Below are 25,557 nucleotides of genomic sequence, written 5' to 3'. Positions count from 1 at the left end.
GGTCTCATTTTGTCATACAAGCGGGAAAGGCGGCGATGAACTCGATTCTACTTCGCCTGCTCGGCGAAGCGTTCCCTCAAAGACTTCTCTTCCTTCACATCGCGCGGCACATCCTCCAGCTCGCTGCAAGATTCTCTCTCGACTTCCAACTCGTACATCTGTTGCTTCAGAAGCGCATTCTCTCTATCCTTTGCTTCGCATTCGTTGCATGCTTCTTGCGTTCCATTTCTGCTCTTTTCATCCAACAGGTTGGTCCGCCATTCCTCCATCACGTCCATGGTGGTCTGGTTTTGCTTCTCATGTTCTGCAGCTTCGTATATATGCGCCAGAACAGCTACGCGCGGCAGGTCTGGCGAGTCGAGTATTTGACCCTCGAAACTGGGGATCAGAATACGCATGAAGTTGTCGGGATGCTCACGATGAGCGTTGCTTCTGCGTGTGGGGGTACGGTCGGGTAGTGTGGAAGGTCGGGCAACTCGATGCTGGTCGCGCAGACTCTTCAGATACTCTGACACCTTGTAGTTGACCGTTCGGCCTGTCTCTGCTTCTTTCTTGTGTTTACCTAGCTGGTTGGCAGAGTCTTCCGCGCCCATGAGGTCGACGATGGTAAGGATGCCCCTAAGCGTACCGTCATTGCGATCGTGTACCCGAAGCTCGAGCCAGGAAGGGCCACGAGAAGACGTAGGTTTGTCATGATGTTTGGCGCGGCGCCGGATAGATTCATTTCGTAGCTTCTTAAGTTCTTCGGTGGAGTCGCACACCGTGGGTGTCATGTACCCGCCGCCTTTTCCTTGGTAGCGGAAGTAGAGGCCTGTGTTGGAATACAGAAACACATCGGCCCGCGAAGACTCGCTGTTGCCTACTACAAGCTTGCCTTCCTCACGTCTCAGTAGATCATGAGGCATGTTGCAGCACACCTCCACGAAAGAGACGTGGATCTGGTATTGGGGGAAAGCGAGAGCAGCAAAGCGATCGAGAAGTGAGGGATCAGCTGCGTTGGGCTCTATGGTAGTGTGGGTTTTGCCGGATTGCGTTTCGCCATAAGTGATGAGCATGATGTGCTGTCCGTGTAAAGCGGTCTGAATCATCGGTTCGAGTTCATCGAAGACGTTGGCAGTAGGGCAATGGGGGCCAAAGACACGCCAGAAGTTGTAGGCTTCGCCCGATTCGTTGATGATAGAGAAGTCGTTCCACTTCCATTCCGAGATGGGTTGCGACGGCGCTTTGTTGGCAAATCCTCGGGCGGTCAATTTGGGCCGCACGCGGCAGTAAAGCAGCACCGGATTGATGTGACGGAAGAGTGCCTGACGGGCTTTCTTCAACGACTCGTTCATCTCGCTAGTGGCGTCTTTCCTGGCTGCGCCGAGTTGGATGGGTAGTTCGCCGAGCTCGTGCCCTAGCTGTCGGTTGTACTCTTCTAGTCTCACAATATGTGCATTGCACTCTTCAACCCTGCGTTCCAACTCTTTTTTGCGTCTTTCGAGACCCTCTAGCTGATCTTGCAAATCTTTCTCAAGTACGTCGCGTCGACCGAGCTCATCTTCAATCGCGTCGCACGTGAGCTGCGTGGCCCTCCTGGCGACTCTGAACGCGTCGGCTCGGGAGAGGGCCATGTCGAAAAGCACATGGAAATGCCATAATCACGGTCAGGAACGAGAGCGCTTTAATAGCTGTTTCTTCGTTGTAAGTAGCTGGTCTTGCAGTCAATTGAGAGGGCCTTTGTTACGTGTCGTGACGCTCACAGCCGGTGTTGGTCCCTGCAGGTGTCTAGCCACTACCGGCTTAGCGTCCTCACACCGCGCAGCTACCTCCGCCGCCCCACGATCATTCCAACGTTGAAGGGCGACACTGTCACGCTTATTCCCGCCCTCTGCCTAGTGTTGAGCTATCTACACAGTTCATACTTCATATAAAATCTGCATACCACCCACTTATTGCTGCCATCGTGTCATGATTATGACCGCGCAAACAGCCGCTGAATTTCTAAAGCACTTGAAGGAAGCCACACCACCATTAGCTGTTCAAGCAATCGATCCTACCATCTCACTGAAGCCCTCTTCTCACAGGCAGATATTAGACGATCCACCAGATTGGCTACCCATAGCTCGCAGTCAATCGATAATCTGGCAGGCCTGCGCAGAGTTGCCGCGTTCAGTTGACCTGATGGAACGTCATACCGACCCAAAGACTCTTCTTCCGATACTATCGGCATCGCCATCCCATCATCGCTTGTATGCTTCGAAGTCACCGGTCCTCGATCGCGCTCTATCGGTTCAAGTACTCGCCTCACTGGATGCATCACACCAGCGACTGGTCTTGCGGGTGGAAGATGATAGCGAACGAGGGAAGACTATACCTCCACAGCTGTTGTTAAAAGACATGCTCGTCTCATGGCAATCGGATTGCACTGTGGCCTTGCGACATAAATTGCCGGCTGAAGACTCCACTCACAGGGTCTACATAACGGCAATGTCCAAGACGCAAGCGGACAACTGGTACCGTGCGTTGAAGCAACTTTCGGTTGGAGCATGGGAGTAGCACGGGTGCTCTTATCATTCAACTACCGCTTCCAGATCAACTACGAACGGTCCTTCAACGACTTCATCCCGCGATCATCTCACATGCACGACCTCGTCCTCTCTCCATCCAAGTCGCCCTACAGCTGCGCGGCCTTCATCAGTTCCTCCAGGCCTGCCGTGATTCCATGCGGGTTCTTCCAAGTGTCGACGCATCTTTCATCGTCCTTCACCTCTTGCGCTACCTCGATCACCGTCGTCAAGTACATACCGTCCTCCCCGTTGAACTCGACGTGGTTGGTGTGGAAGTCGGATCGCAAAGGGCGTTCTCCCACATTCTTCTTTTTCTCATCTTTCCAGCCCAACTCTATGACCTGTGCGATACGCGCGTACAGTGTGCAGAGGTATTTCATGTAGTTTTCCTCCTCGGGACTGACATTCTCTCGGTGGTGGAAGCCCTTGTAGGCGTACTCGAATACAGACTGCATCACAAAGCCCATGTTGTGCATTCGATCAGAAGCGTCTTTGTAGTCCCTGGTTTCGATGATTTCCGTGGTTCTGGGTTTGACCCGACCGTGCGGAAGCTTCAAGTTCGCGATCTCGACATTCTGTTGTTCAAGAAGATGCTCGTATTCCGAAATCTTGGTCAACATGACGCGGACGAATCGTCCCAAATCCGGATCACGACGACTCGCTGCTGCGTGTGCCTCGTCGGCTGACGGGTCGTCGTGAAGAACTCCAGTTACAAAGTCTTGCACAGCCTTATTCATCGACTCCCACTTGACCATCGGATCGATGTGACGAATCACCTCTTTGAAGTTTTCTTCCAGCACCTGGATGCGCCCGTTGGCATCGATAAGCTCGAGCTCTTTGGCTTGGGCCTCCTTATTGCGCTCGTCGTACTCGCTCAACTTGTCGAGAGCTTGGCTCAGGCGTGTGGTGATGGCTTGGTTTTGTTGCCGGTAATAATGAAGGGTGTCGTTCGCGGGTCGTCTGGCTTCGCTTTCCAAGAATTCCTTCTGGTGGTCCTGGAAAGATTTGGAACCTGATGACGCCATATTTTTGGTGGAGGCGATGCGCGCAATGAAAGGGATGGTATCTTTGTTTCAGACTAATGTGATGGATGTGGTATAGTTGATGATCACGAAATAGAATATTGGATTAGTGCGACGTGGGTGCCTCGACCCGGGAATATATAGTCACGCTGATGAAAAGCAGGAGCTTGGTCTGTCAAACAAAGCTTCAAGTATCGTGTAGTTACGCATTACATGCTGTCACACTGAATGAAAACAGGAGGGTCGTCAGAGAGGCACGCGTGACATTAGAAAATTTGCTTCGCTGCGACGCAAATGTGAAACAGAAAGACTCGCGGCCTCGTCGATTTTGCCGGATGCAAATTTTTCCTTGCTGTGAGCGTCGTCCAAGAGCTCCACTGCTTCCATCGTGGGCGCTTTCTACACGACCTACAATAACATAAAGCATCGTTGTTTCTCTTGAACCAGGACGGCATCAATCCTGCTACCTTGCGAACGATCTCTGAACGGAATTTCACACCTCGGATTGCAGAATCCTGCCTCTTGTACGTCGACGCCTCCGTCCCGCGTCCTTGATCATCCATTCAGACTTGACTTCAGCCATGGATTATCTCCGCCTTATCGATAGCCTGTGGTGGCTCATGCACCCCAATACTCTCTTTGGCTTGTTCAGTCTTCTGGCGACTACGGTCGGTCTCTACCTTGGCATCCAAAACACCCTACTCTTCGGCCTAGTCCTCGTTCTTGGCTACTTCTTCGGCCGTAACGGCGCCTCGTTCAATTGTCCTCACTGGTACCTCCGTGGCGTGCCCATACCAGCGGACATGAAGCCCTCTGACCGTGAGACTTGGATCACCAGGTTGCGCGGTGAGCTGGCAAGATTCGGTGTCATCTTTGTACGAGAGCGTAGCGAAGGGATGTCTGGTATGTCGGAAGTCGCTCGCGCAGCGTATATCGAAGAGTTGTTCGGACGACTGCATGACGCTGCGGATGCCATGACGGACGAGGAGAAGAGGGCGTATGGTAAAAGGTTGGCAAGGCAGTTCATGTGGTTCCAAGAGGGTTCGGTAGGCTGGCTCGGCATGGGAGGCTCTTTGCCGCCGATGCCACCTGGAGTAGGAGAATATGGTAGCGGTTACGGTGGAAGACACGGTTTGACGTGGATAGGCAGAGACTGAGAGTGAGATTCGGGCAGTAGAAAAGTCAACTGGAAAAACCTCTTAGGTAGTAGTCAATTTCTGGTAGGCTCGATAGTGGCGCATGTATTCGGAAGCCGCGATGTTCGTATTGTGAAACGATGAAGTTTGATTTGAGCGATAAGCGTCAGTTCAACTGACATTGTGCCTAAATTTAATGCGCAGTGCTGGCAAGAATCGTGTTCTTCAGCGGCATCGGTCATTGGCGCGGCCTGCACCTCAAGACGGCGTTGCAATTCGCGGGTGTAGCGCCATCAAGGTCTCCCGCGGAGCTACTGGTCCATGCAGGCGGATCGCGATACCAACGGCGTTCGGGCGCGCCATTCCGGAAGACTGAGAGAGTTTATCTTCGTCGAATCCGTAATGTTCTCAAACCATTCATTGCGCAGCGAGTGAATCTGAATGCCGAGGGTCGCGGTGCCCCTAAGAGGAATGGCTTGCGCGGCGTAGAGTTTGCCGATCTGGATGAACGCGACACTCATCGAAAGTAGACAACCACCTCGCTCTCCTCTGCCACGTCAAACATGGAAGACTTCATAAGTACTTGAGTCATCGCTGATGGCGAACTCAAGCCAGCGATGCTGTCGTTAGGAAGGGGCTGGTCGGAGAACGGTGTTGAGCGTGGTATTAAGGTTGGTGAGGACAAACCTCGGGACCTCGAGATTCGCCGGGGACACGTGATATCGAGGGGCAGCCCATGCGCTATCCCCGAACCAGACAGCTTTAGCTTGCAGGTGGCGTCGAGCTCAGCTTCCTCCAAATTTGCTCTCGACACACATCCCTCAAACCACGAACGAAATACCCAATGATCGCATACGGAATCGCCCGTCGAAAAAAAGTCTATCTCGCCACCTCCCCTCCGTACGGCAGAAATGACAATTCGTTTGTGACGATCTTCGTGACCACGGTGGCAACGAATGACGCTACAATACAGACACGTGCAGCCCAGGCTCGTCTCTATGATGACAAACATGGCAATAGATGCCGAGACTCTAGAGGCCTTACTGCCCATTGTGTTCACAGCACATCTGTTCACGTGTGAAGCAGGAACCAGTCTTCGCCAACGATTGCGTTCCGCATATATCTTCTTTCCAGCAATACACGCGACATTACCCGGGCAAAAACGATTTTGAGCTGCATTTTTGCTACCTGCTATACTACATACGAGCTTCAGTGGTTTCCTCTCTCCTCTTTATGCCCTTATTGCCCGAGTAAGATCGCGCAACCTCCTACCATGCGCGCATCTTGTTAACTTTCTTCTCGCATCTTGCCTTTTTTGTTGGAAGCTACATTTACGCAATTTACGCCCTTTCAGTATCGTCGCGCTCGTTGGGTTTGACGGTTGCATTGGTTGCATTGGTTGCATTGGTCGCATTGGTTTTGTCAGGTTCGTCAGGTTCGTCGGAATACTTCTCTGGCACCCAGTAAGGTCTGTACCGGGGATGCCGATCATGCAGATTCATTGGAGCGCGTGGCTGAGACGGCGACGTGGTGCGGTTCGAGACTGGATCAGCCGAGCAGCATAACACGACTAGAACAATCACCACGATGACTGCGACTTTGGCGTAGCGCGTTCGTAAGAGGGCCCGTAGGAATCCCCGAAGACGGCCAGATGACGTATACGCCCACCAACCTCCGGCTATAGCTACGGCCGAGCCTATGGCGGCCTTGCTCCCGACATGTTCAAGTATGGATGCCAACATGCTAGACAGATATCTGCTAAGTCCTATTGGTTGGCTTCTTTTATTGACGAAAGTTGTTATTCTTCAGGGGAGTTGAAAGAAGAGGTGGAAGTATGGCCGGGAAGAATGCGACTTTCAGGCGATGAGTATGGGGTCGTGAACAAAGAGAAGTTTGCTGGCGTTTATGATGCTTGCTCGGACACACAAGTGGACGTTTCGAGGACGTCGAGAACATTCTCCACAGTACCGGAACAATGCCTCAGGGTCCTGGGGAGCAAAGATATCTTCGCTTCTCGGTGCCACGACTTGCTATTTTGAGTACTTCAATACTGCCGACGGTCTTCTCGCCCCTCCGTCTTTTCGCTCCCTCGTAGACATACCCCTCATGCCCTTATAACATCGCCCAAGAATTCTCTCCGCGCACTTTGATCGCCGACCCTCAATCACATTGGCCATCATCGCTGCCGCTGTCACTGATGATGCTAGCACTTAGCTGCGCTGGGGCGTGTTCGACGAATGCGGGAAACTGCGAATCACCCACCCGCTTCGGGAAGTCGAGGAAGCTCCCAAAGATCTCCCAGAGGAGATCATGCATCAGCGCATCAGCACCTGACTGTTTCGCTAGTTCCGGTAATCCCAGTTTTCGCAGATGACGGAAGGCCACCTCGCTCGATTTGATACCATCGACTGCTTGCTCGCCACCCTTCGTCATCGTCTTGAGCTGCGTGTGGTGTAATACCGATCCCAGATGCACAATGCTTCCAAGGCCAAGGTGCACACCGATGAACTCGTACTTTCTCCCATGATCTTGCCAACCGCGTAACTTCTCCTCGAAAATAGCCGGCGTCATACCACCAGGCACATAACCGCCACAATGGGAAAACAAGCGTCGTACCGCAGAGGGACAGAACTTCCCCCTTACTTGACCAGCGTTACCCTTCGCTACCCAGTTGGCAGGGTCCATCGTAGAGGCTATGTGGAAAAAGATGGCGTATACCACATATTGGACGCTGGTCAGCGCAGTAACACGCTCTGTAGCGAGCATATTGCCCACATGCGCGGCGTAGACGTCCATAAAGGTAGTACCTTTGTTTCGCTTACCCAGAGCGCCGGTGTCTCGCAGGACGCCTAGACCCATGTTCACGACGGTCACTTGCTCGGAGTCGAGTGCGATGTCTTCGCGCGTCAGCCTCGACCACCTTCTCCACCATTCAATTGACTTCTTGTCTCTCTTCTTCGAAGGTCGGGACGTAACGTCATCATTGCTGCCACGCTTTCGCTTTGGTCCTTGGTCGCACGTTGGAAGCACAAATGGCATCAAGGCTGTCACGATCTGCACCGTGTGCGGGTCCCACTCGTCGTTCGAGTTGAGATGTTTAAGATTGAGTACGTCCTATGTGGATCAGCGGGTATCAATCACTGCAAGAGATGCGAACTTACATCCACAGCGAACATTTCGAAGAATTGTTCAACTCTGATTTTAACACCACTTGGGGTATTGTCGAGTAGAAATGACGTGGCGTGGTCGTCCACACCCGAGCTAACAGACGGCATTCTTCGGCAAATAGCCATGCTCAAGTCGTCGACCGTGGAGCTGAGATTTAGCTCCATGAGGTCATTCGGGTATACTTGTTGATCGATAGATAGCGTGTTTTGCACGTCGTCTCCTGATTGGCAATGTTCGAATGGTGGTATGATTGGGCCACCACAGCCGACTATGCTTGTATCCGCGTTCGTGGAGTATCCAGTTCTGTCAAGATCGGAAAGGAAGGACTGGTCGCCCGTGGACGATGATCCGCCAGAAGCCAGTTCCACTAGTTGCGAGAAGGTGTCCAGAACCCCATGTTCATTCATAAAGCTGTGAATTTCGGCCGTATCCTTTGGAGTGATGATGTCAAAGGGTGGACCCATAGTCGGGTCCGCTTCCAAGTCGTTCGAGGTATGCGGGTTGCAGCCTATCGAATTCTTTCCCACTCCTTCCATTATCCCATGGGGGCATTCAGTCATCGTGGATGTCGTGTGTGTGTGTAGCCTATCGCAGTCGTGAAAAGCGCCGGATGATTGAGGCAGCAATACTATTCGCGGATTCAATGATTATGGAAGCAGATAGAGGATGTTGAGATACGGTGGTGAAGGCTTCACAAAGATGGGCAACCCCGGATGCAAGAAGAGCTGGACGGGCTTTGGCGACGGAGGAAGGCACTCCATGGACGCAACTCCTGAAGAGCCATCTCGTGGAACAGCTGGCGCAAGACATAAAGCCGATTTCGCTGCGGCCTGGAATCCGTGGAAACGCTTTTGTGGACGAGGTTTGTGATGGGGTGCGTGATCAAAGCTGGGACATGGTCTGCCGGACCGTCTTGCGAACCATGATCTTTGTCATACCGTCAACAGGAAGCGGACGATCAGGAAATTTGCGTCGCTGCGCAGCAAATCCGAGACATTGCGCATATATCGGCTGCGATGGATCTGTTCACGCAACGGAAGAAAGACGAGTCACGTGGCGATATGCGTGCATCTGTGAAGGTTGTGTGCTGTGGTGAGACAGAGCGCGCTTGGGCCTCGACTCATATCAGATACATTCGTTTCCTGCGAGGATGACGCAGGTTTGTACAGCCCTTTTCAAGTCCTACAAATCTTCTAGATGTACGCGCTTTGCGCATTCGCGTACAAGGTTCACTTCTCCTGACCAGCGATGGAGAGCACACGACAATTACGTCCTAAGGACTGCGTTATCCCATTCGGTCCCTACAAGAACCAAACGCTGGACCAGATCTATCAATCCGACTCAAACTACATTCGCCAGCTCATGAACACTGTGGACGATCTTCGACCGTGGCCCGAACTTCATCGGGTTATATCAGGGATCAAAGTTCGGCAGCATGATAACGACAAAGAAAACACCAAGCGTCAATCACCCCAAACACGATCGGCTCTCGAAGACATTCATACCGTAGTGACTGGATCATCATATCTGCCCAAGAGTATACTTCGCCCCTCTGTTCGCACGCCAACATCATGTATTGCTACTGCTCCTGAGATCAACGCGCGGTCCAACGAAACAGTTCATCCGTACAAGATTGCTCAGCAAGATCAACGCCAATCGAGCTCTCGTATAACTCAAAGGCGGAACACACCCACACAAGCCAGCACTTCGAAATGTTCGGTGACCAAGCCATCGTCCGCCACTGTCACTATCAACCCAGAGCGGGCCGGATCGAATCGCCCCGAATGTCCAGAAATGGTCAACCAAAAGGGTCCATATTCGTCGGTCACCGCATCTCTACCCGTTCCTGGTGCCTTTCCAACAATAGATGATGACTTACCGCATGGAAGAGACGCGCGAAAGAAGTCAATTCCGATCCAGGCGACGTCAGGTCCTTCCCACGTTACGAAGCAGCCAAAATTCGCCCGTTCTTCGTCTGCCTGGTCTTCCATGGAGGAGCGGGTCAGATCACCGAAAGGTAGCGCCAAGTCGACCGACCATCCGATTACCGAAGAACACTGTGATTCGATGCTGTCTAGGCCTTCACAGACATCCGATGCTGATCCTCCCATTGGAATTGACGACTACAATACTCGACGAACAAAGGCGCAGTCAGTCGACAGAGCTGACCCTATGCAGTCATGCGACGTTAATGTTACTGGCCAACCCAGTCGGCAAGAAGCTGAACATGTCAACGTCATCAACCGAGAGCCAACGGTATCACCTGTAGGCCTGCGACGAGCAAGACATGACACTCACGAGGTGGAACCGAGAAAGAAACGTCGAATGACCAGCTTGGAAGCCGTCGAAGACATTCACAGCCATGTTAGTAATTTGCAGATGCAGCTTCAGTCTACCGGTGGCTGGCTGTTCCAAAAGACAGACGACTCAGTCACGCGCGCTGCATCAAAATTGGAGACTAAAGTCGAAACGGCAACCACCGAGATCCATGGCCAGATACGCGACTTCCAATCCCAGATCAGCACGCAGGTTCGAGAGAACTGTGCATGGTTACGTGATCAGGTCGTGCCAGCTAACCAGAATCTCACCAGTCTGTATGCACACATCTCGACCCAGTCCCAGAACCAATCGGATATACGCATGGCGCAGACCAACAAACTCAACACTTCGATCAAGGCGGCAAGTGGCCATATCCAGTCGCGGTTACGAAAGAACCAGAAGCGTCAGAACGTTCAGTTCATGGATGTAAGATCTCGCCTAAAAGGACTACGGGGTGAGCTGCAAAGAGTCGAGGCAACCATTCAGCATCAAGGAAGCCAAATTCAAGCCGGCCTTTTGTCCAACTCATCCATGTTGGCACAAGAACTGAGGCTGGTTCAGAAAGGCCAGGAAACCTCGACACAACAACTGCAAGACATCCACGACAGATCTCTGCCCACCGTATCTAGTCTAGCGGTCAATCCAAGTACCATGATGACCATGATACAAGGTATCTACGGCCAGCTAAGCCCTGGCTCGGCTCTTGGAGATCCGCCGGCAGATGAACGCACCCTCTACCAGACCCTTAGCACGATCGAAAAGACAGTGGAGAGACTCGAAACTCATTGGATACCAACCTCGGAAGATGCCACTGAGCAAGCATCAGGACTGGCTCGAAGTGAGGTATCCGGCAAGATCTTAACAATGGTGGAGCAGATTCACAGTCAGTTGGCCAGGGGCGACAGCCTTGTTGAGGAATCGAATGTTATGACTTTGGATGCGCCAAAAGGTCAGCTTGCTCAGTCCACTGGTGCTCAGTCTCTCTCACCAGAAGTTATCCAAATGATGGAACAACATCATATGGCTGTGCTCGAGCGGTTTGAGCTTCTCGGGCAGCAAGTAGCTTTCACCTGCCCCGAGTCTAGTCAAAGTGGCGTCGAAGAGATCGATTTTCTACTCGTCCAGATCGAAGATGCTCGTCGTGTTGAGAGCCAGATTGAACTTCACATCATCGGAGACCTAGAAGCCCAGCTAGCCCACGAACGGGTCGTCAACACGAAGTATCTGGTCAACGCAGCAGTCCAACGAGGTCGCAACAGGATCTCCTTAGTTGATGTAGCGCCAGCGGAGCAGTTCTGTGAAGATGATGGCTCATGGCTTCGCCCGTGGGAAGCAATCTCCGGGGTAATGGCGGAAGCTGACGCTCTCTTTGCCGAATCTGATCGACGGCACCTGGCACATGAGCTTCACTGTGAAAGACGCCGCAATGCTTTGAGAGAAACGCGGTTGCAATTCATGCCCAAGCGGATCGATATAGCCATCGAGTGGGATCTTGAACTCGTCGAGTCGCAAGCCGAGTATATTCAGCTCCTCACAAATCATGCCCCTATTTGCCCTGCGGACAATACTTCGCTCGCACTACCTGTCGATGCTTTGGGACATACCCTTCCATCTGCGCTTCGTGCAGGTGCCCTTGGGCGAGATCTTCCTTCCGCGCTGGACCTTGCTACTGATCTCTTCACGTTGCAAGCTCAGAACGCTGTGCGGACAGAAGCAGAGAGGGTTCACGAAGACGACTCTGCACGTCTTTTTAAAGGTCTTGAGGGTATGCGGAAGTATCTCTCCATGCTTCATGGGCGGAGTGATCTGGTATTGGTGAAGAGAGCGATAGAGAATTTGCAAGCGGGGAGGGAGTGGAACAGCGACAATTTGATGGGGGAGCTGAGCCTTGAGAGCACTGTCGACACGTGATAGATTGAGCGATAGCTGTAGCAAGTCCTTATCATAGCTACGAGTAGTGTATAGAATGTCAAGTATTCCTTTCGCCATACGACGAAATGCGATTCAGCCCCCAAAAGTCCTTGATATCACGTGAGTAGCTCATGCATTGCGGATAATTCCCGTAGGCCTAGCACAGACTTCATTGCATCATTGCACCTTAATACGTCCAGACCAAGATGCATGAGTGCGAGCATGACGTGAGGCGTATCCATGAGAAGTCGGTGTTGCACACAGTCCTGTCGTTTCTATCTCCTCGTGACCCCTTCGTGCACACACCTGAAGAGCGACGTCGCATGCATATGTTCGCATTCTGTAATGCTTACCAAGTGCTATATAAACAGGCCCGCTCCAGCCCAGCTAAGTTTCGACGTCTCTCCAGTGAACTGCAACGTTCACCTCCTCTGAGCGACCCTCATGGCTACTCATCATTGCCGTGGAACTTGCAAAAACGGAACGCCATGCGGGAACCATGCGACGCGGATTGCTGGCATGGAGGATATCGGCTCGTCAAAGGCGATGGACACTACCCCCAACCGTTGCGCAAAGCATGTCGACCAGAAGAACGACTACAAGACCCCGACCAAAAAGCCAACACCATCAGGTTCCAAGAAGCCCGTCGCAGCATCAACCTCATCCAGCTTCATGCCGTCTTCTCCTGGCAATAAGAAGAAGGCGACAACCGAGCAAAGGAGACGCAAACCATCAACAAGTATCTCCATCATCACCGACACCAGCAGCGACGACGAACTAGCCTTCGAAGCCGTGGATACGCCAAAACCCAAGGGAATCATGAAGCGATCTACACCAAAGCCAGAGAAGGATACCGCCAAACCCAACGAATCTGTCAGTACTAGACGCCTCGCCTCCAAGCGCCCCGTAGTACTTGATTCTGGAGATGAAGACGAGGCCACACCTCAGCCTTCATCGCGCAAACGAGTCCAGTTCCCAAGTCCGACCCCGTCTCGATATGGCACCGTCTCCGACCGGCTCAAAGCTGTTGTCGATGACACTGCTCATACCGCTAAACCGAACGCAATCCGAGAAGCCCTTGCTACCACGCCGTCAAAGGTTGCGAAGCCCGGTACCGTCGCATCTTCCTCGACCAAAGCCAAGAAGCCCACAAACCAGGCCATCAGCAACGCACTCCAGAAATCTTTCCCTCCGCCTTCGAATGATGGCACGAAGGATATCCCAGTAGTTGCTTCGTCCTCCCGACCTCCCACTCCTACGACAAAACCCGGTAAGCAGTCCGCCGCCAAGAAACCAGCCAGCAAGACTGTGAGCCGAGTACGGAGCCCGGAGATGGGAGAATCTTCGTCGCATCCGATCCCATCAACCGAAAGAACCAGCATCTCGCCTCCAACCCGTCCACGTACCGCCGCCACCCCTACCCGAAAGTCACCCCGTACGCGCTACATTCAGCCCGAACTCCGGGTCCTCGACGGAGCACCAGTTCCTCTTCTTCCCAACGACCCTACTCTCGCTGCGCAGGTGGAGAGTGTGCGTCGATCGGGTCTTCAGAACGCCGAGGATATACGTGAGTTGCTGCTCCGGGTTGAGGTATTGGAGAAGGCGCTGGAGATGGTGGCTGGGGTGGACAAGCCGAAGCATCAGAAGCGTGAGCAGAGACAGAGGGGGAAAAGCAAAGGGAAGGACATTGAGGATGAGTTCATCTTCACTTGATGTCGCCATGGTGATAGAAGAGACGGGAATGGGGAGGGTCAGATTGAGAAGATGCGGTTGCCGGTGTGGAATGGAATTGGGTGTCGGCGATAGCTTGAGAAATGATGTATTGCTGGAAGAAGGACACGGATTTGAGCACGTGTATTAGATAGCGCAGTAGATGGTATGAAAGATCAAAAGCTGGACTTGGTGTCAATCTTGTATGACAACGTACTCTCGCGGAACATTAGCGATGAACCATAGCAGCATACTACTCATACATACCATATCTGAAAGAAGATCGATCAGCCTTTCGCTCAGCCTCATAGCTCATTGCCATTGCCGGCCCCTCCATCTCCTTCAACTTCCTCATCCTGGTGATTAGTCATGTCCTCGACCTCTCTACCCACCAGCCCTATTCTCGCATCCATCCCACGACCCCACCGCCCCACCCAGCGTCCAAAATCTTGAGCCACCTCACTAACAATCTGGCCTGGGGTCGGGTCCTTAGGTGCAGGGTTGCCTAAGCCAACGACATCGTTCATCCAGGCATTGAGGTTGGTGAGAGAGCGGTCAACAGGGCCCAAGGCACGTTCGGCGCGAGCGGTCCAGTCCTCTTGGTCTAGCGCGATCACGGCGTCTTGCTGCTGGCGGGACGGTGATGGCGGCGATGATTCTGGTGGAGAAGGTGACGGCGGTGATGTTTTTGGTGGAGACGGTGATGCTGGATTGAGTAGTACATTTACAGGCGGGTCGTTGTAGTGCTGACGTTTGGTGGTGCGGTCTTCCAATTCTGTTTGTGGTTGCTTACGCTTTTCGCCATAACTTGGCTGCGGGGATGACGTTGAAGCAGCGTCTTGCTCCGTGTCTTCAATGCTTACTTCTCTGCCTTTAGCTGGGTGTATTGCCGCCTCCACTTCACCCTCTTTTGGATGATTCGTTTCAGCATCTTCATTTGCATCGACGAAATCATCGTCATCTTCGTCCGCATTGTCTTCCTCCTCTTCCGCTCCAACCAACCCACTCGCCCCCACCTGGGCTTTTCGCTCATCGTGAGCGACCAAAAGAATCGCTCGATCGACCTTCTTAGTTGGCATTGGTGTAGGTTTCAGCTTACGCCTGTTGATTTCTTGTCGTAAATTGTCGGACGTCCATGCCATGTACGCTTCCATGTTCGGAGACTTGGCGATTTTTCGATATCAGGAAACGTCGAAGTGTAAGTGGGAAGGCATCGAGCCTTGTTATATGTCGAGCTTGCGCTTGCTCAAGCTGGTTTGCTGTCCTTTGTTCACGTCACGTCGAAGGCCCTGTCACATGCTGGAAGCATGAATGAGTCGAAGACCGTGGTGCTGGATGACTGCGACATGTGTCCGACAATGATGAGATATATCGGACAACAGCTTCCATTGTGTGTCATGTTTGAGATACGTACAGTAATGCTCGACGACATGAGACAGACCTTGCCCATGGCAAGTGACATGCCGCCATACACCCGTCCTTCGACAATAGACAAGCAAGAACCGAGGTAGTCCCGGAGACTTGAAAGGGTCTCAAATCGGTTGCATGGGCACTTGTATCAGGCCTCATGGCAGAACGTCGTTACCATCATCGACATGGGGCTTCATGTCGGCAGACCCAATGCTGACGCCTTGACGAACCTGCTTGCCGAGCTTCCATATCCATTGCTTCTTGTCCTCCGCATTCATGTCTTTGGTGTGCGCCGGAAGTGTGTTGGTCCATGCCTGGGGGTTGACCGCTGCCAAGTAATGATCTAGATCGTGCTTCGACATGCTCAGTACGTCTTGCTCTCCCTTCAAAGCTACAAATAACTGATTCATCCAAGTTATCTGAGGTTTCTTCTTGTAGTAGTCGGTAGCATCACAGGATGCTGCAAAGATCTCGTGGCACACTTCCGACGGCAGTGGTTTTGTCCAAGCTTCGTACGCTTCGAAGATTGCGTTGCCGAGTGAATCGTTGAGGGGGTGAATACCGGAAGCGAGACTAGAGGCGACATTGTCGTGGTAGATCCGTGCAGCGTCGCGGACGGTCTTTTGGAGATGATCCAACACGACCTGATCTTGACGGGTGTTATGCACGTCAGGCGATAGGAAGGTGGACGTGTTGTGGTTCTTCCAGAACTTCCATGAGCGGTATGGGCGGCATATCTTGGAGCAAGTATCAGACATAGCAGTGGCGGTTGTAGTCTGGAGGCGATGAAACTGTGCGGTGTGGTGGAGAATCAGGTCGTGTAGTGACAAAGCGCGGGAGTTGATAAGTCCAAGACGCCTGTCGATAGCTTTGGCACCAAAGGCTGGACCATCTGAGCGCAGCTCAATGGACAATCGGACTGTCATAGGCGGGATGTGGCTGCTCCGTATATTGAGCATTGTGAAACTTGCAGGATCGGTGCATTCATCGCTAGGGAGAGATACGTCGGGGCATGCGATGAGAGGGCAAGTACAAGACGGCTTGCCTATTGACCAGATGGGCTGTGCAAGGACCGCAAGGACCACGCCCAAGAGGCAGACGAGCAAGACGAGGACCCTGCTGCACCATCCGGTCGAGCGACGTCGCGAAAAGTTTGGCGTCTTGCCCCTCGCCCTGTGTATCTATTAGCCCCCATTCCCGAGTCGTAGTCGTCTCTATTTACGTGTGACTCTCGCGTGGGCGTAGACCTGTGTCCATGATCGATGTTTCGTGGGACGCGTTGGCTGTACTTGATTGGAGCGGCTGCACTTGTTCGGGCAGTCGAGATCGAGGAAGGTCGAAACGTGATGGAACAAAGGGAAGGAGGAAGATAAAAGAGCTTTGGTTTTTGGGGTGTCGGCATAAAGCTTTTCTTTGTGTAACGTTCCGAGGTTTGTTTGCTCTCTCAACCCCACGCGAACTTTGGCAACCATCGACCGTTGTTATATTGGCGTGAGGAGCGAGCTTCTGAACTTGTCGAGTCGGAAGACATCTATCGAGCAATCTTTTGAGATGGCGCATCAAACGTCGAGTAGAGCCTGGGTGACAGTTGTCACGCGAGATGAGGCTGGCAAGGTGATGAGCGAAACGCGACGATTCATGAGGCTCAGCAACGGTGCGTCTGGCTCCATACCCCCGTATAATCTCGGATCAAACGAGTACTGACTTCTCCATTCCAGTGGAGCGCTTCTGCTTGGACAGCATCGTACACCGCGCAAATGCTCCAGCTGCTCGGCCATCCTCCAAATACCGCCGCCGCACGAGAAGCGAGCCAACCTTGCCCTCTCGAGATATTCACGAAGCCACACGCAGTGTATCGGGCGCGAGGCCTTCGGACGAGCGGCGCAGACATAAGCTGGGAAGGCGGATAAGAAATGTGGTCAAACGCCACGGGCGGAAGGTGGCAGCAGCAGCAGCTGTGGTCGGCGGCGTCGGCTGCATCGGCTGCATCGGCTGGCGTCTTTACTCCTGCTTGACTGCTGCACAGCCCGCGATAGCACCCATCGCAAAGAACGCCTACACTCTGCTGAGCATGCCGGAGCCTCTTGACGACCGATGGGTTCCTCCGCTGGTGCAGGTACGTAAGTACTGGCGAGAAGCAAACCGCTCGTGGAACGAGCGGATGTGGCAGGCACGCGGACTGCCGGACGCAGAGACAGGCCTGCGGGTATGGGAGCTCATGCGAGAGGCTTTCGAGCGCTTCGAGTCGTATTGGGAGGACCCCAAATCAAGAAGGGAAAAATATGGGCAGGCAGGCGGTACGCTGCACTCTGTCCTTGCGCGAGACCCGACATATAAAAAAGCAAGAGCGCTGTTGGCGGATACCTGTGTCGGAAAGAGGACTCTGTTGCGGGCGTTGACCAACGACGCCTCCAGAGCCTGGAGCGCTGCCTTGGGAAAGTCAGCGGGGTCACAAGACACTACTCTTGCGGCACTGCAGGAGGCATGCCCCTGGACCTTGCGAATGTACCTGCAGCCGTATGCTCCGTCGCGCATCCCGCCTGCCTGCGTAGACCGATACTATGGCAAGATTTCGAACATCAAAGGGATGGACAAGACTCCACCAGGGATTCCGTTACGATTTCTCCGCGCGCTGGGCCGGCAATATGACTACCCTTGGTGGATATTGCCTGATTATTACTGGCTGATCAATTTGTGGGGGAGAATGTTCCCGGAACCGAGATGGTGGGCAGACGAGAAGGTCGAAGCCTTGGGCGAGTTTGGCAAGGGCTGGGTTGTGCATAGCGACATTCAGCCCTGGCATCTCATCGGCGATCGGGAGAAACTCGGTCACACAAGGATGCGGTTGTAGAGGGGTCGCTGAGGTCGCGGCTGGTTCGTACAGACTGACGAGATCGAATCCGTGTCCATGAATGCCAGTCCGCTGGCACGTGACGTGCCATCGGGCATCGGCCCACCGAAGCTCCGACATTTCCGCCGCAAGGTAGCCGCGCACTATCATGTAGAATACGGTAATACAATGTCGTCGCATCTGAAGCATGCTGCTCTTTGTCGTGCAACCATTCTTGGTGCCAGCCCTGATAACATCGTTTCTTGCCCGCACGTTTCCGAAGAGGCCCATCGACCCGCTGATACGTGACAACAACTAACGTGCGAACTCACCCACCATCTGCTAACAATCAGAGCTTCAATCAATCCCCGAGCAACGCCGACATATACAAGCCTTCGAGCGGGCTTGCGACCCGGCCACCGACTCAGACGCTATAATAACACTACCCATGCACCCGACAGTCACCCCACGCCAACCGACGTCCTATCGCGAACATGATACCGGCCACAAGCTGTCTCGGCAAGCAGTACTCTGCCGCAGTCTGAAGGAGCCCTCCAAAAGCAACTGCAGACCTCGGGACGTTCAACGCGCGCAATGACGGCATCGCGCGTCTCAAGACTTACGATGCCTGTTGACGCGTGTCACCACGCGGCCTGATCATGTTCATGGTCAAGACATACACCCAATTTGTCACTACGATGATTAGGCTGAGCTTGACGACCCCGGTTGATAGGTGGAGAGCGATCAGACTGTGTCTTCTGCATGCCGTGGAAAGCGTTCTGGATCAGATGGCTTGCCCAGACAACACTCGAGCGCTGCATGCCGCTGTGCCGGTCTCATGGCATGGTATGTCGTCTCGTTCTCTCTAGGCGCATTCTTCATTAACATCGTCTCAGCATCCACTCCATTCTCACTTGCTCGTACCGCCTCCGAGGTCGCACATCGTCCCCCGTGCACACGCTCATCGACAGCTACCTCTCGAACGATCTATCATCCGCAAAACCCCGCCCGCAGGCGACGTCGAAAAGCCCCCCGCTCCACACCAGCCAACCGTGAAGGCCGCGGAGAATACAAGCTGCATATGGGTGGAGGTGGGATATAAACAGGAAAGCTCGGTGGGCACTGGATTGCCTTGTGCTGCAGAAACTCTCCCGCCACACCAAAATGGGGGTTGCTTTGTTTGGGCTCCCGGGCGAAACTCAATTTCTTAGAGGACAACGCCTGAATCGGCTGGCGGGCGTGCGTCGTCACCACCTGCGCATCCTCACCCAGGCAGGATTTGTAGTCCGCGCGCAAGCGAGCTGCAGAACAGCGGCGCTTGACCAGCAAGCCTAGTTACTCGCACTTTTGGAGAGGGTGCCAGTGCTACCGCGACAGAGCCTGGCGCGTGACTGTGCCCTGGCGTGCCGTGCCGTGCCGGCGTCTGCGGAAGGCGCCACGCTGGACGATCCCCGCTTGGTTGGCGGCCCACGCCCCAGCCTCATTGTGCAAGAAACCTTAATTCCACAACCCCAGCAACAAAATCGTCGCTCCTACAGCTGACCCACTAATCATTGGCGACCTGGAGGCTGCGCACTGCCGCATGAAGAGAGGACAATCTAGCTTGAGCTAGCTTCGGCGCCATTCCGGCTTCAACTCGCGACTTCCAAGGTCACATTGGGTAGCTCACTCCACGAACCCTGCGCGTCTACAACTGTGCCGTAGCCTTACCTTCATGAGAGGGTTCACAAATGACTCTTGCGACTTAACACGTCAGCACTACTAAGTAGACATTCGTGCTAGCTGTTCTACCTGTGCTCAATGCAGGCCGCTGGCTACCAGATGCCCACCTCCTCTGCATACTTTCCTCACATCTACTTGATGTTCATTGTTCTGGTATAGCCTACCAAGAGCATGGAAACGACCCACTAACACGCCTCTTTCAAGGATTGTGAGAGGCCGCTGGCTGTGTCGATAGACGTGTGGAGCCTTCTTTGCCACAACCCACTTCTTCATCACAACCCTTTGATTGGCTATAACCCTGCTAGACCTAGCTCTACATGAGTGGACGACAGTACGAAAATCGACGTGGACTACACTTCTGCCTGCCTTCTTCATCGCTTGTCCTTTCCAATTCTCTACTGCATCTGTTCGGCGAGTTCATTCATGCTACAGCCCTCCTAGCATGGAAACCTTCCGCGATGCACTGCTAAGCCCGTTTCCCAAGGGCCCATCGGACATCACAAAGTTAGACGACAGCACCCATGACCGGCAGAACGTCCGTGAATGCATCGCCCGCGGGGAGATCGAGCAGCTTCGCCTCGGAGCCTTTACCAACCGAACCTGGATCATCAGCGACCGGTATTGTGCTGTGGGCGACGGAGTCGATTCTCTTGAAGGCTACCTACATTCTATATGGCACATCTACTATCAGCTTGGTCGGCTGGCGTCTCACGAAAGCGCGGACCAAGACCGCCTGGTCCTGGATATCGTCCGCATCCAGGGACTTGGCCCCCTGACTAGGCCTGTGTCAGGAAACTACGGCATCGATATCGCACGAACAGTGCAAGGCACGCTGTGGAATGACTTGCCCTTCCTGGCCACGGACATGACGGATTTCTGGGTCACCAATTGCGCGCCCATGTCCGGTGTTCATCGCCTCAACTTGGCTTCCTTCTTGGCCAAGCTGGCGTCAACCCGCGTGGCCAACCACAAGATCTGTCAGATCGCTCTCGTCCTGTTTCGATCCACATTTGAGGAGACACGAGCCCTTTGCAGCCCAGAGACGCCAGACGATGAAGATCTATCTCGTGACATCCGCAGCCTCACCGTTGCGGATTTGCTGCCAGCTGCTTGCGCTTGGATCAAAGAGGCCAACTACTGCCTCATACAGCTATCGGACGCTTTCTGGAGCGACTGCCCAAGTACACTTAGCCAGGGTGGTCAAAATTTTGTCGAATCTGAGCTAGGAATGCGTTCGCCAATTGGATTTACGCCGTGGCGATGGATGTACTGGCTGAAGCGCCTGCATGAGATTCGGGACGAGGCACACGCCGCCCACGAGGAGCGCCTGGAAGAGCACGCTACTAATGCCATCGAGCGCATGATCAATAACGTCAAGGAACGCAACGCTGGAATCCTGCGAGCATATCAGAGCGGTGGGCCTGAGCTGCATCAGGATCCACATCTACTGTGCTTAGTTGCCTAACCCCGTGAACAATAACGCTAGACTGGGTTGGAACTCCAGCCTGTGTCGTAATGTAATGCAGGATATTCCCAAAGTGTGTTTGAACCCCAGGCTAATTTCGCCTTTACTATCTTCATCAATCGCTAGAAATCTACTCCATTGATGACGTCCCCTACCGCTTGCACGATCTCAGACCAGGAACTTCTAACGTCGACATCAAGGATCAGGACCAACGTTTTTGCGTTCCTTAGAGAAGATACCCAGGAGCCGAAAACGAGCGTAGTGCCAGCGGCGCGACTCTAGGACAACTGAAGATATTGCGAGTGCTAAAGCCAAGGGTGGTTCATACCACAGCCCTCCGCCTGCAACGCCTTGCCTTCGACATCTAGATTGGGGTGTCTGGGTGAGTCGCTGCATTCAACATGCAGTAACAATGTAACTTCTTCCGTGTAGGCCGAAAGTGAGTGTCGATTGAGAAGCAACGTAGTGTTGATGTACATCGCAAATGTGATCACACAATCTCGTTCAATGTGTAATTCCGTCTGACCACTTCACAACGCACTTCCCGTATTTTAAACGCTATAAAGCGTAGTGGTACTCCGTCGTTTCCTCCAAACAGCAAGTCAACATTCCCCATCAACGCATACAACAACAACAACACCATGCCCGATCAGCTGAATACAAAACCGTATCCAAGAGAACGTTACTTGACTGCCGAGGAGATAGAATTGAGGGCACAACATTCGATTGAAGAACAGTTGATCGAATCCCTCAACCTCGCCCGCAAGAGACGCAACCACCATTACCGTTATTTGGCTTCGAAGATTCGAAAATGTAACGAAGAGATTGCTGGATGGAAGACTCTTGTATCCGCAGTCAAGGAGCGCTTGCGGTCTGGAGTGATTGCTCTAGATGCAGGTTCGGCCGACAAGACCTTCTTAGGAAGCGTTGACGGCATAAAGGAAAGCGTTACTACTTACGAACATACGGTCGGAAAGATGAAAGTTATCGAAGAACGTCGCGCGTATTGGGTTGCTCAGATTCGCAAGTTCCAGGAGTTTGACGAAAAAATCAAAGGCATAGTTGCCAACATGTCAACATACTGCGGACCATCCTTGGAGGATAAGGACGATAATCTGTCGACATCTCACCCCAGCGAACCAATAACCGCAGCAAGTCCCACACCAGAAGGCCCTTCGTGCAAATGCACTGCATGCGAAGAATACCAACATATCGCGTACTTGTCTGACGTAGATCCTGGTGGTCTTGAGATGTTATAAATGTATAACGTCACCCGCTAAGAATGCCCATGCCACAAGTCTCATGCAAATTCGCCGCATGCAAATTCGAATCGAACTAAGCCCTCCCTACACACATTGTGCCGTACTGCAATATTGCCATGGTAGGAAATCCACCGACGGAGGGGTCAGAAAGCGCAAATCACACCTGTGTTACCCATGCACTCGGCTGTTCTGAGCTCTAGCACACACCAAATTGTATCCACACACTCACACTTAGATAGCAGATCCGAAGGGACTACATGAATTTGATACCCGATATTTCTTTTTTAATCTCTGGCATGAGTATCGCGTTGACCATGTTGCGTGGTGCTGATATCGATGCAGCTCGATAGGGGTATACCAACGATCGCTTGTCTCTCGAGAAGAGTAATCCGTAGACTTGCCGTTCCGCCATGAATCAACGGTAAAATGTGCCCTTGTTTGTTGATACATGCTTATTTGGTGACTGCTCTTTCTGATATGTGATATGTAGGTGATAGAACATCAGGGAAATGACCGATGCGAGGATGCGCATGTAAAGCGTGTGTCACCATGTTTACAGACTATATTCCGTTCAACGCTCTGGATTTTGCGAAGTTATGTGGCCCATGTCAAAGCAGGTCCGCCACATATCGGGCCCATTGGGGAAGGTGTCACGTCACTCAATATCAGGCTCTCATACGGATTAACGGGCTACAATAGCAAAAGTAAGTACCTCTGGTTGCTGTTGGCTTCCCGTGCTTCACAACTACTGATATTGATGACTTCATGCCCTTGGAATAAACACCACCTGGATTTCTAAACGTGTTTGTGGAAGCACTACGTTGATGTTTCCTCGTCTCCAACTCAAGTCCGGGGCGCCAGCAACGGCACCGCTATCGGCGAACTGCCCCATTTGTGGGACAAAAGCAAGTACTGTCTACAATGTGCGACGACGAAAGTGCAAGTCAGGATACGAGTCGGCAGTCCAAGGATCTGCCCTGGTATTGTTTGAGTGAGGATGCTTTCTGACCGTAGTATGTAGAACGAGACACACGGTGAATTATGAAAGAGCCAGGAAGTCTTCGTCCGAAAGTGTATCGTCGTGAAATTCATCGAGTTCCTCGTGGTGTCCCCCTGGGAGGGGTGACACGAAACCGGTGGATGTTGGTATCCCATCGCAGTGGACGGCATCGAGCGAGCATAACTGCTCAGTCATCGCCGGGGCTACGGACGGGGCGCCGACTACTATTTGACTGTCAGGGACGGGATATTCGTGATAGTCGATAAACTACTCACCCCTTGGATCTTCGACGAACGAGAATGTTGCGTATTGCTTTTTATTGGTGCCGACGTAGTCCCACTCATAGTAACTATTGGGTGTACTGCCCGTGTGAGTTGTGATATCTACACCAGAACATGCTGATACATACTGTTCCGATGTCGGAGTCTTCACCATACCTTGTGTACTTGTACTCATACAATATCCCACGAATGACGGTGTACAGCGTACCTGCACTTTTCCGTCCAGAGACTTGGAAGAGCAGGTAGACGCCAAGTCTGGGGTGCAGAGAACTTGAACGAAGGATGATGGGGTGCAGGGGACTTGCACTTCTGGCCCATTGCGACTGATGTCGTCTCTCGATGATATGACATTCGAGGATTGTTTGACCTCCACGACCAGGCGGCTGAAGCTCTCGAGATCAATTGTCTTGTCGCGAAAGGCCGTATCCATGAGTCGCCCTTTTGTCGCGTTAGCCTGATATGAAGATGGCGTTGGAAGGAGCATACCGATGCTCACGCGTTGTGACCAATCGAATGCGTAGCGTCGACCGAGACTATCGGTCTGACTGCTTGCGATCGAAAGATGGGAGCTTCCAGGATATGCATCGTAGGCGTGATTGCCATGTACGGTTTCGCGCTTGATTTCTCGCATCTCCAGAAGTAGAGACCTTTTACTACCCAATGCGGCAGGCATGGCCGGGGGTGGTTTGCGTATTGCAGTGCGTATGTGTGAAGTGACGTGGGTGCAGCTTGTATGATAAGCGCTTGCTGGGAAAAGACCGCTCGTGCAGTATCTTTGGTGTTGACAAAGGAATGAAGAAGCGGTTGTCGAATATCTGCCGAGCTCCTTCACACCAAGCGCGGTTTCAATCTTTCACTGCTGTAGGTTATCACTACAACTTTAGCAGATGCACCAAACCCCCGATACAAGCACATGTGAAGTACGTATGCCAGATCCATCAGCGGATGGATAACTCATGTTGCAGTCAACTGAAAGCTTGAAGCGAATAATTATCAGAGATATAGAGAAAAGCTAACGCGCCCGTATCGAAGCATCAGAAAAATGGGAAATTAGAAGCAGAATATGAGACGAAACGAGCCAGCCCTGTAGCCGAAGTCCAGGAGTTTCGTTATAACTCGTCTTGACGTGCGACGAGGTCGAAACTAGGATATACTGTTCTACTGAAGCCAATGACGGATGAACGCCAGTCGCTTCCACTGGAGCTATTATCATTTCCACGAATCAACTGCAAACAGTCCGCAGAGCTCCAAAGCAGCGTGCGTAGCACAAGGCTTCCGGCGCGAGGAAGTGGAATACGGCCAGGGCTGGGAGCGAGTTGTTACATCGATGGTATGACTACGTTCGTCGGTTAGTATAATTGAATTCGATTGCTTGATCGGGTTGTACGAGCATAGCAGATCTGCTGATACGGTCAGCCACTGTAGCATAGCCTTAATTGTGATCCGTGGAGGCCTGTGATATAGGAATTACTGGCCAGCGAACTTGTACATGATGTGCCGATATCACAATGCGGATACTCCATATCGATCGTCGGGTGGATGTGTATAGTGTGCGCAGTACAGGTAAACATCTTCATCCAGAGGACGGCTGGTAGCCAAGCGAAGGATGAGCTATCGCGGAACTAACCAACAGGTCCAACAACCAGCAACATTAATGTTCGGCTCCGATGGTTTGATCGTCGCCGCCGAAGAGTGTTCGCTGATCTCATGAATCCCGAAGGTGATTGACTGGCCGACATGAAATGAATGTTCGCGATTTCCACAAGGGGCGC

The 25,557-nt window shown here is 52.7% G+C and overlaps 10 protein-coding genes across 10 annotated transcripts; 5 read left to right on the top strand and 5 right to left on the bottom strand.

The window, feature by feature from the left end:
• Positions 1 to 47: 47 nt before the first annotated feature.
• J4E78_010636 (uncharacterized protein) lies at positions 48 to 1,613 on the bottom strand (the record flags this gene model as incomplete). Its single annotated transcript, XM_049371212.1, has 1 exon — positions 48 to 1,613. One exon carries the CDS (start codon positions 1,611 to 1,613, stop codon positions 48 to 50), a length of 1,566 nt encoding a protein of 521 aa, XP_049217067.1.
• A 1,043-nt stretch (positions 1,614 to 2,656) lies between these two features.
• On the bottom strand, positions 2,657 to 3,574 carry J4E78_010635 (uncharacterized protein; the record flags this gene model as incomplete). The annotated part of the gene is made up of 1 exon (XM_049371211.1): positions 2,657 to 3,574. One exon carries the CDS (start codon positions 3,572 to 3,574, stop codon positions 2,657 to 2,659), a length of 918 nt encoding a protein of 305 aa, XP_049217066.1.
• Positions 3,575 to 4,152: 578 nt separating this feature from the next.
• J4E78_010634 (uncharacterized protein) lies at positions 4,153 to 4,728 on the top strand (the record flags this gene model as incomplete). The annotated part of the gene is made up of 1 exon (XM_049371210.1): positions 4,153 to 4,728. The coding sequence occupies one exon, from the start codon at positions 4,153 to 4,155 to the stop codon at positions 4,726 to 4,728; it is 576 nt and encodes a 191-aa protein (XP_049217065.1).
• A 2,139-nt stretch (positions 4,729 to 6,867) lies between these two features.
• Positions 6,868 to 8,411, bottom strand: J4E78_010633 (uncharacterized protein; the record flags this gene model as incomplete). The annotated part of the gene is made up of 2 exons (XM_049371209.1): positions 6,868 to 7,821; positions 7,869 to 8,411. The coding sequence occupies 2 exons, from the start codon at positions 8,409 to 8,411 to the stop codon at positions 6,868 to 6,870; spliced, it is 1,497 nt and encodes a 498-aa protein (XP_049217064.1).
• Positions 8,412 to 9,123: 712 nt separating this feature from the next.
• J4E78_010632 (uncharacterized protein) lies at positions 9,124 to 12,105 on the top strand (the record flags this gene model as incomplete). The annotated part of the gene is made up of 1 exon (XM_049371208.1): positions 9,124 to 12,105. The coding sequence occupies one exon, from the start codon at positions 9,124 to 9,126 to the stop codon at positions 12,103 to 12,105; it is 2,982 nt and encodes a 993-aa protein (XP_049217063.1).
• Positions 12,106 to 12,624: 519 nt separating this feature from the next.
• Positions 12,625 to 13,818, top strand: J4E78_010631 (uncharacterized protein; the record flags this gene model as incomplete). Its single annotated transcript, XM_049371207.1, has 1 exon — positions 12,625 to 13,818. The coding sequence occupies one exon, from the start codon at positions 12,625 to 12,627 to the stop codon at positions 13,816 to 13,818; it is 1,194 nt and encodes a 397-aa protein (XP_049217062.1).
• Positions 13,819 to 14,120: 302 nt separating this feature from the next.
• J4E78_010630 (uncharacterized protein) lies at positions 14,121 to 14,969 on the bottom strand (the record flags this gene model as incomplete). The annotated part of the gene is made up of 2 exons (XM_049371206.1): positions 14,121 to 14,916; positions 14,962 to 14,969. The coding sequence occupies 2 exons, from the start codon at positions 14,967 to 14,969 to the stop codon at positions 14,121 to 14,123; spliced, it is 804 nt and encodes a 267-aa protein (XP_049217061.1).
• Positions 14,970 to 15,380: 411 nt separating this feature from the next.
• J4E78_010629 (uncharacterized protein) lies at positions 15,381 to 16,151 on the bottom strand (the record flags this gene model as incomplete). Its single annotated transcript, XM_049371205.1, has 2 exons — positions 15,381 to 16,001; positions 16,146 to 16,151. The coding sequence occupies 2 exons, from the start codon at positions 16,149 to 16,151 to the stop codon at positions 15,381 to 15,383; spliced, it is 627 nt and encodes a 208-aa protein (XP_049217060.1).
• Positions 16,152 to 20,219: 4,068 nt separating this feature from the next.
• J4E78_010628 (uncharacterized protein) lies at positions 20,220 to 21,242 on the top strand (the record flags this gene model as incomplete). The annotated part of the gene is made up of 1 exon (XM_049371204.1): positions 20,220 to 21,242. The coding sequence occupies one exon, from the start codon at positions 20,220 to 20,222 to the stop codon at positions 21,240 to 21,242; it is 1,023 nt and encodes a 340-aa protein (XP_049217059.1).
• Positions 21,243 to 21,643: 401 nt separating this feature from the next.
• On the top strand, positions 21,644 to 22,501 carry J4E78_010627 (uncharacterized protein; the record flags this gene model as incomplete). The annotated part of the gene is made up of 2 exons (XM_049371203.1): positions 21,644 to 21,648; positions 21,841 to 22,501. 2 exons carry the CDS (start codon positions 21,644 to 21,646, stop codon positions 22,499 to 22,501), a joined length of 666 nt encoding a protein of 221 aa, XP_049217058.1.
• Positions 22,502 to 25,557: the final 3,056 nt, after the last annotated feature.

Source organism: Alternaria triticimaculans (assembly GCF_023758025.1).
Source record: "Alternaria triticimaculans strain BMP 0046 chromosome Unknown scaffold_36, whole genome shotgun sequence".
Lineage (NCBI taxonomy): Eukaryota > Fungi > Ascomycota > Dothideomycetes > Pleosporales > Pleosporaceae > Alternaria > Alternaria triticimaculans.
The sequence above is the reverse complement of the archived record's forward strand: the minus strand, read 5'-3'. Positions and strand labels throughout refer to the sequence as shown.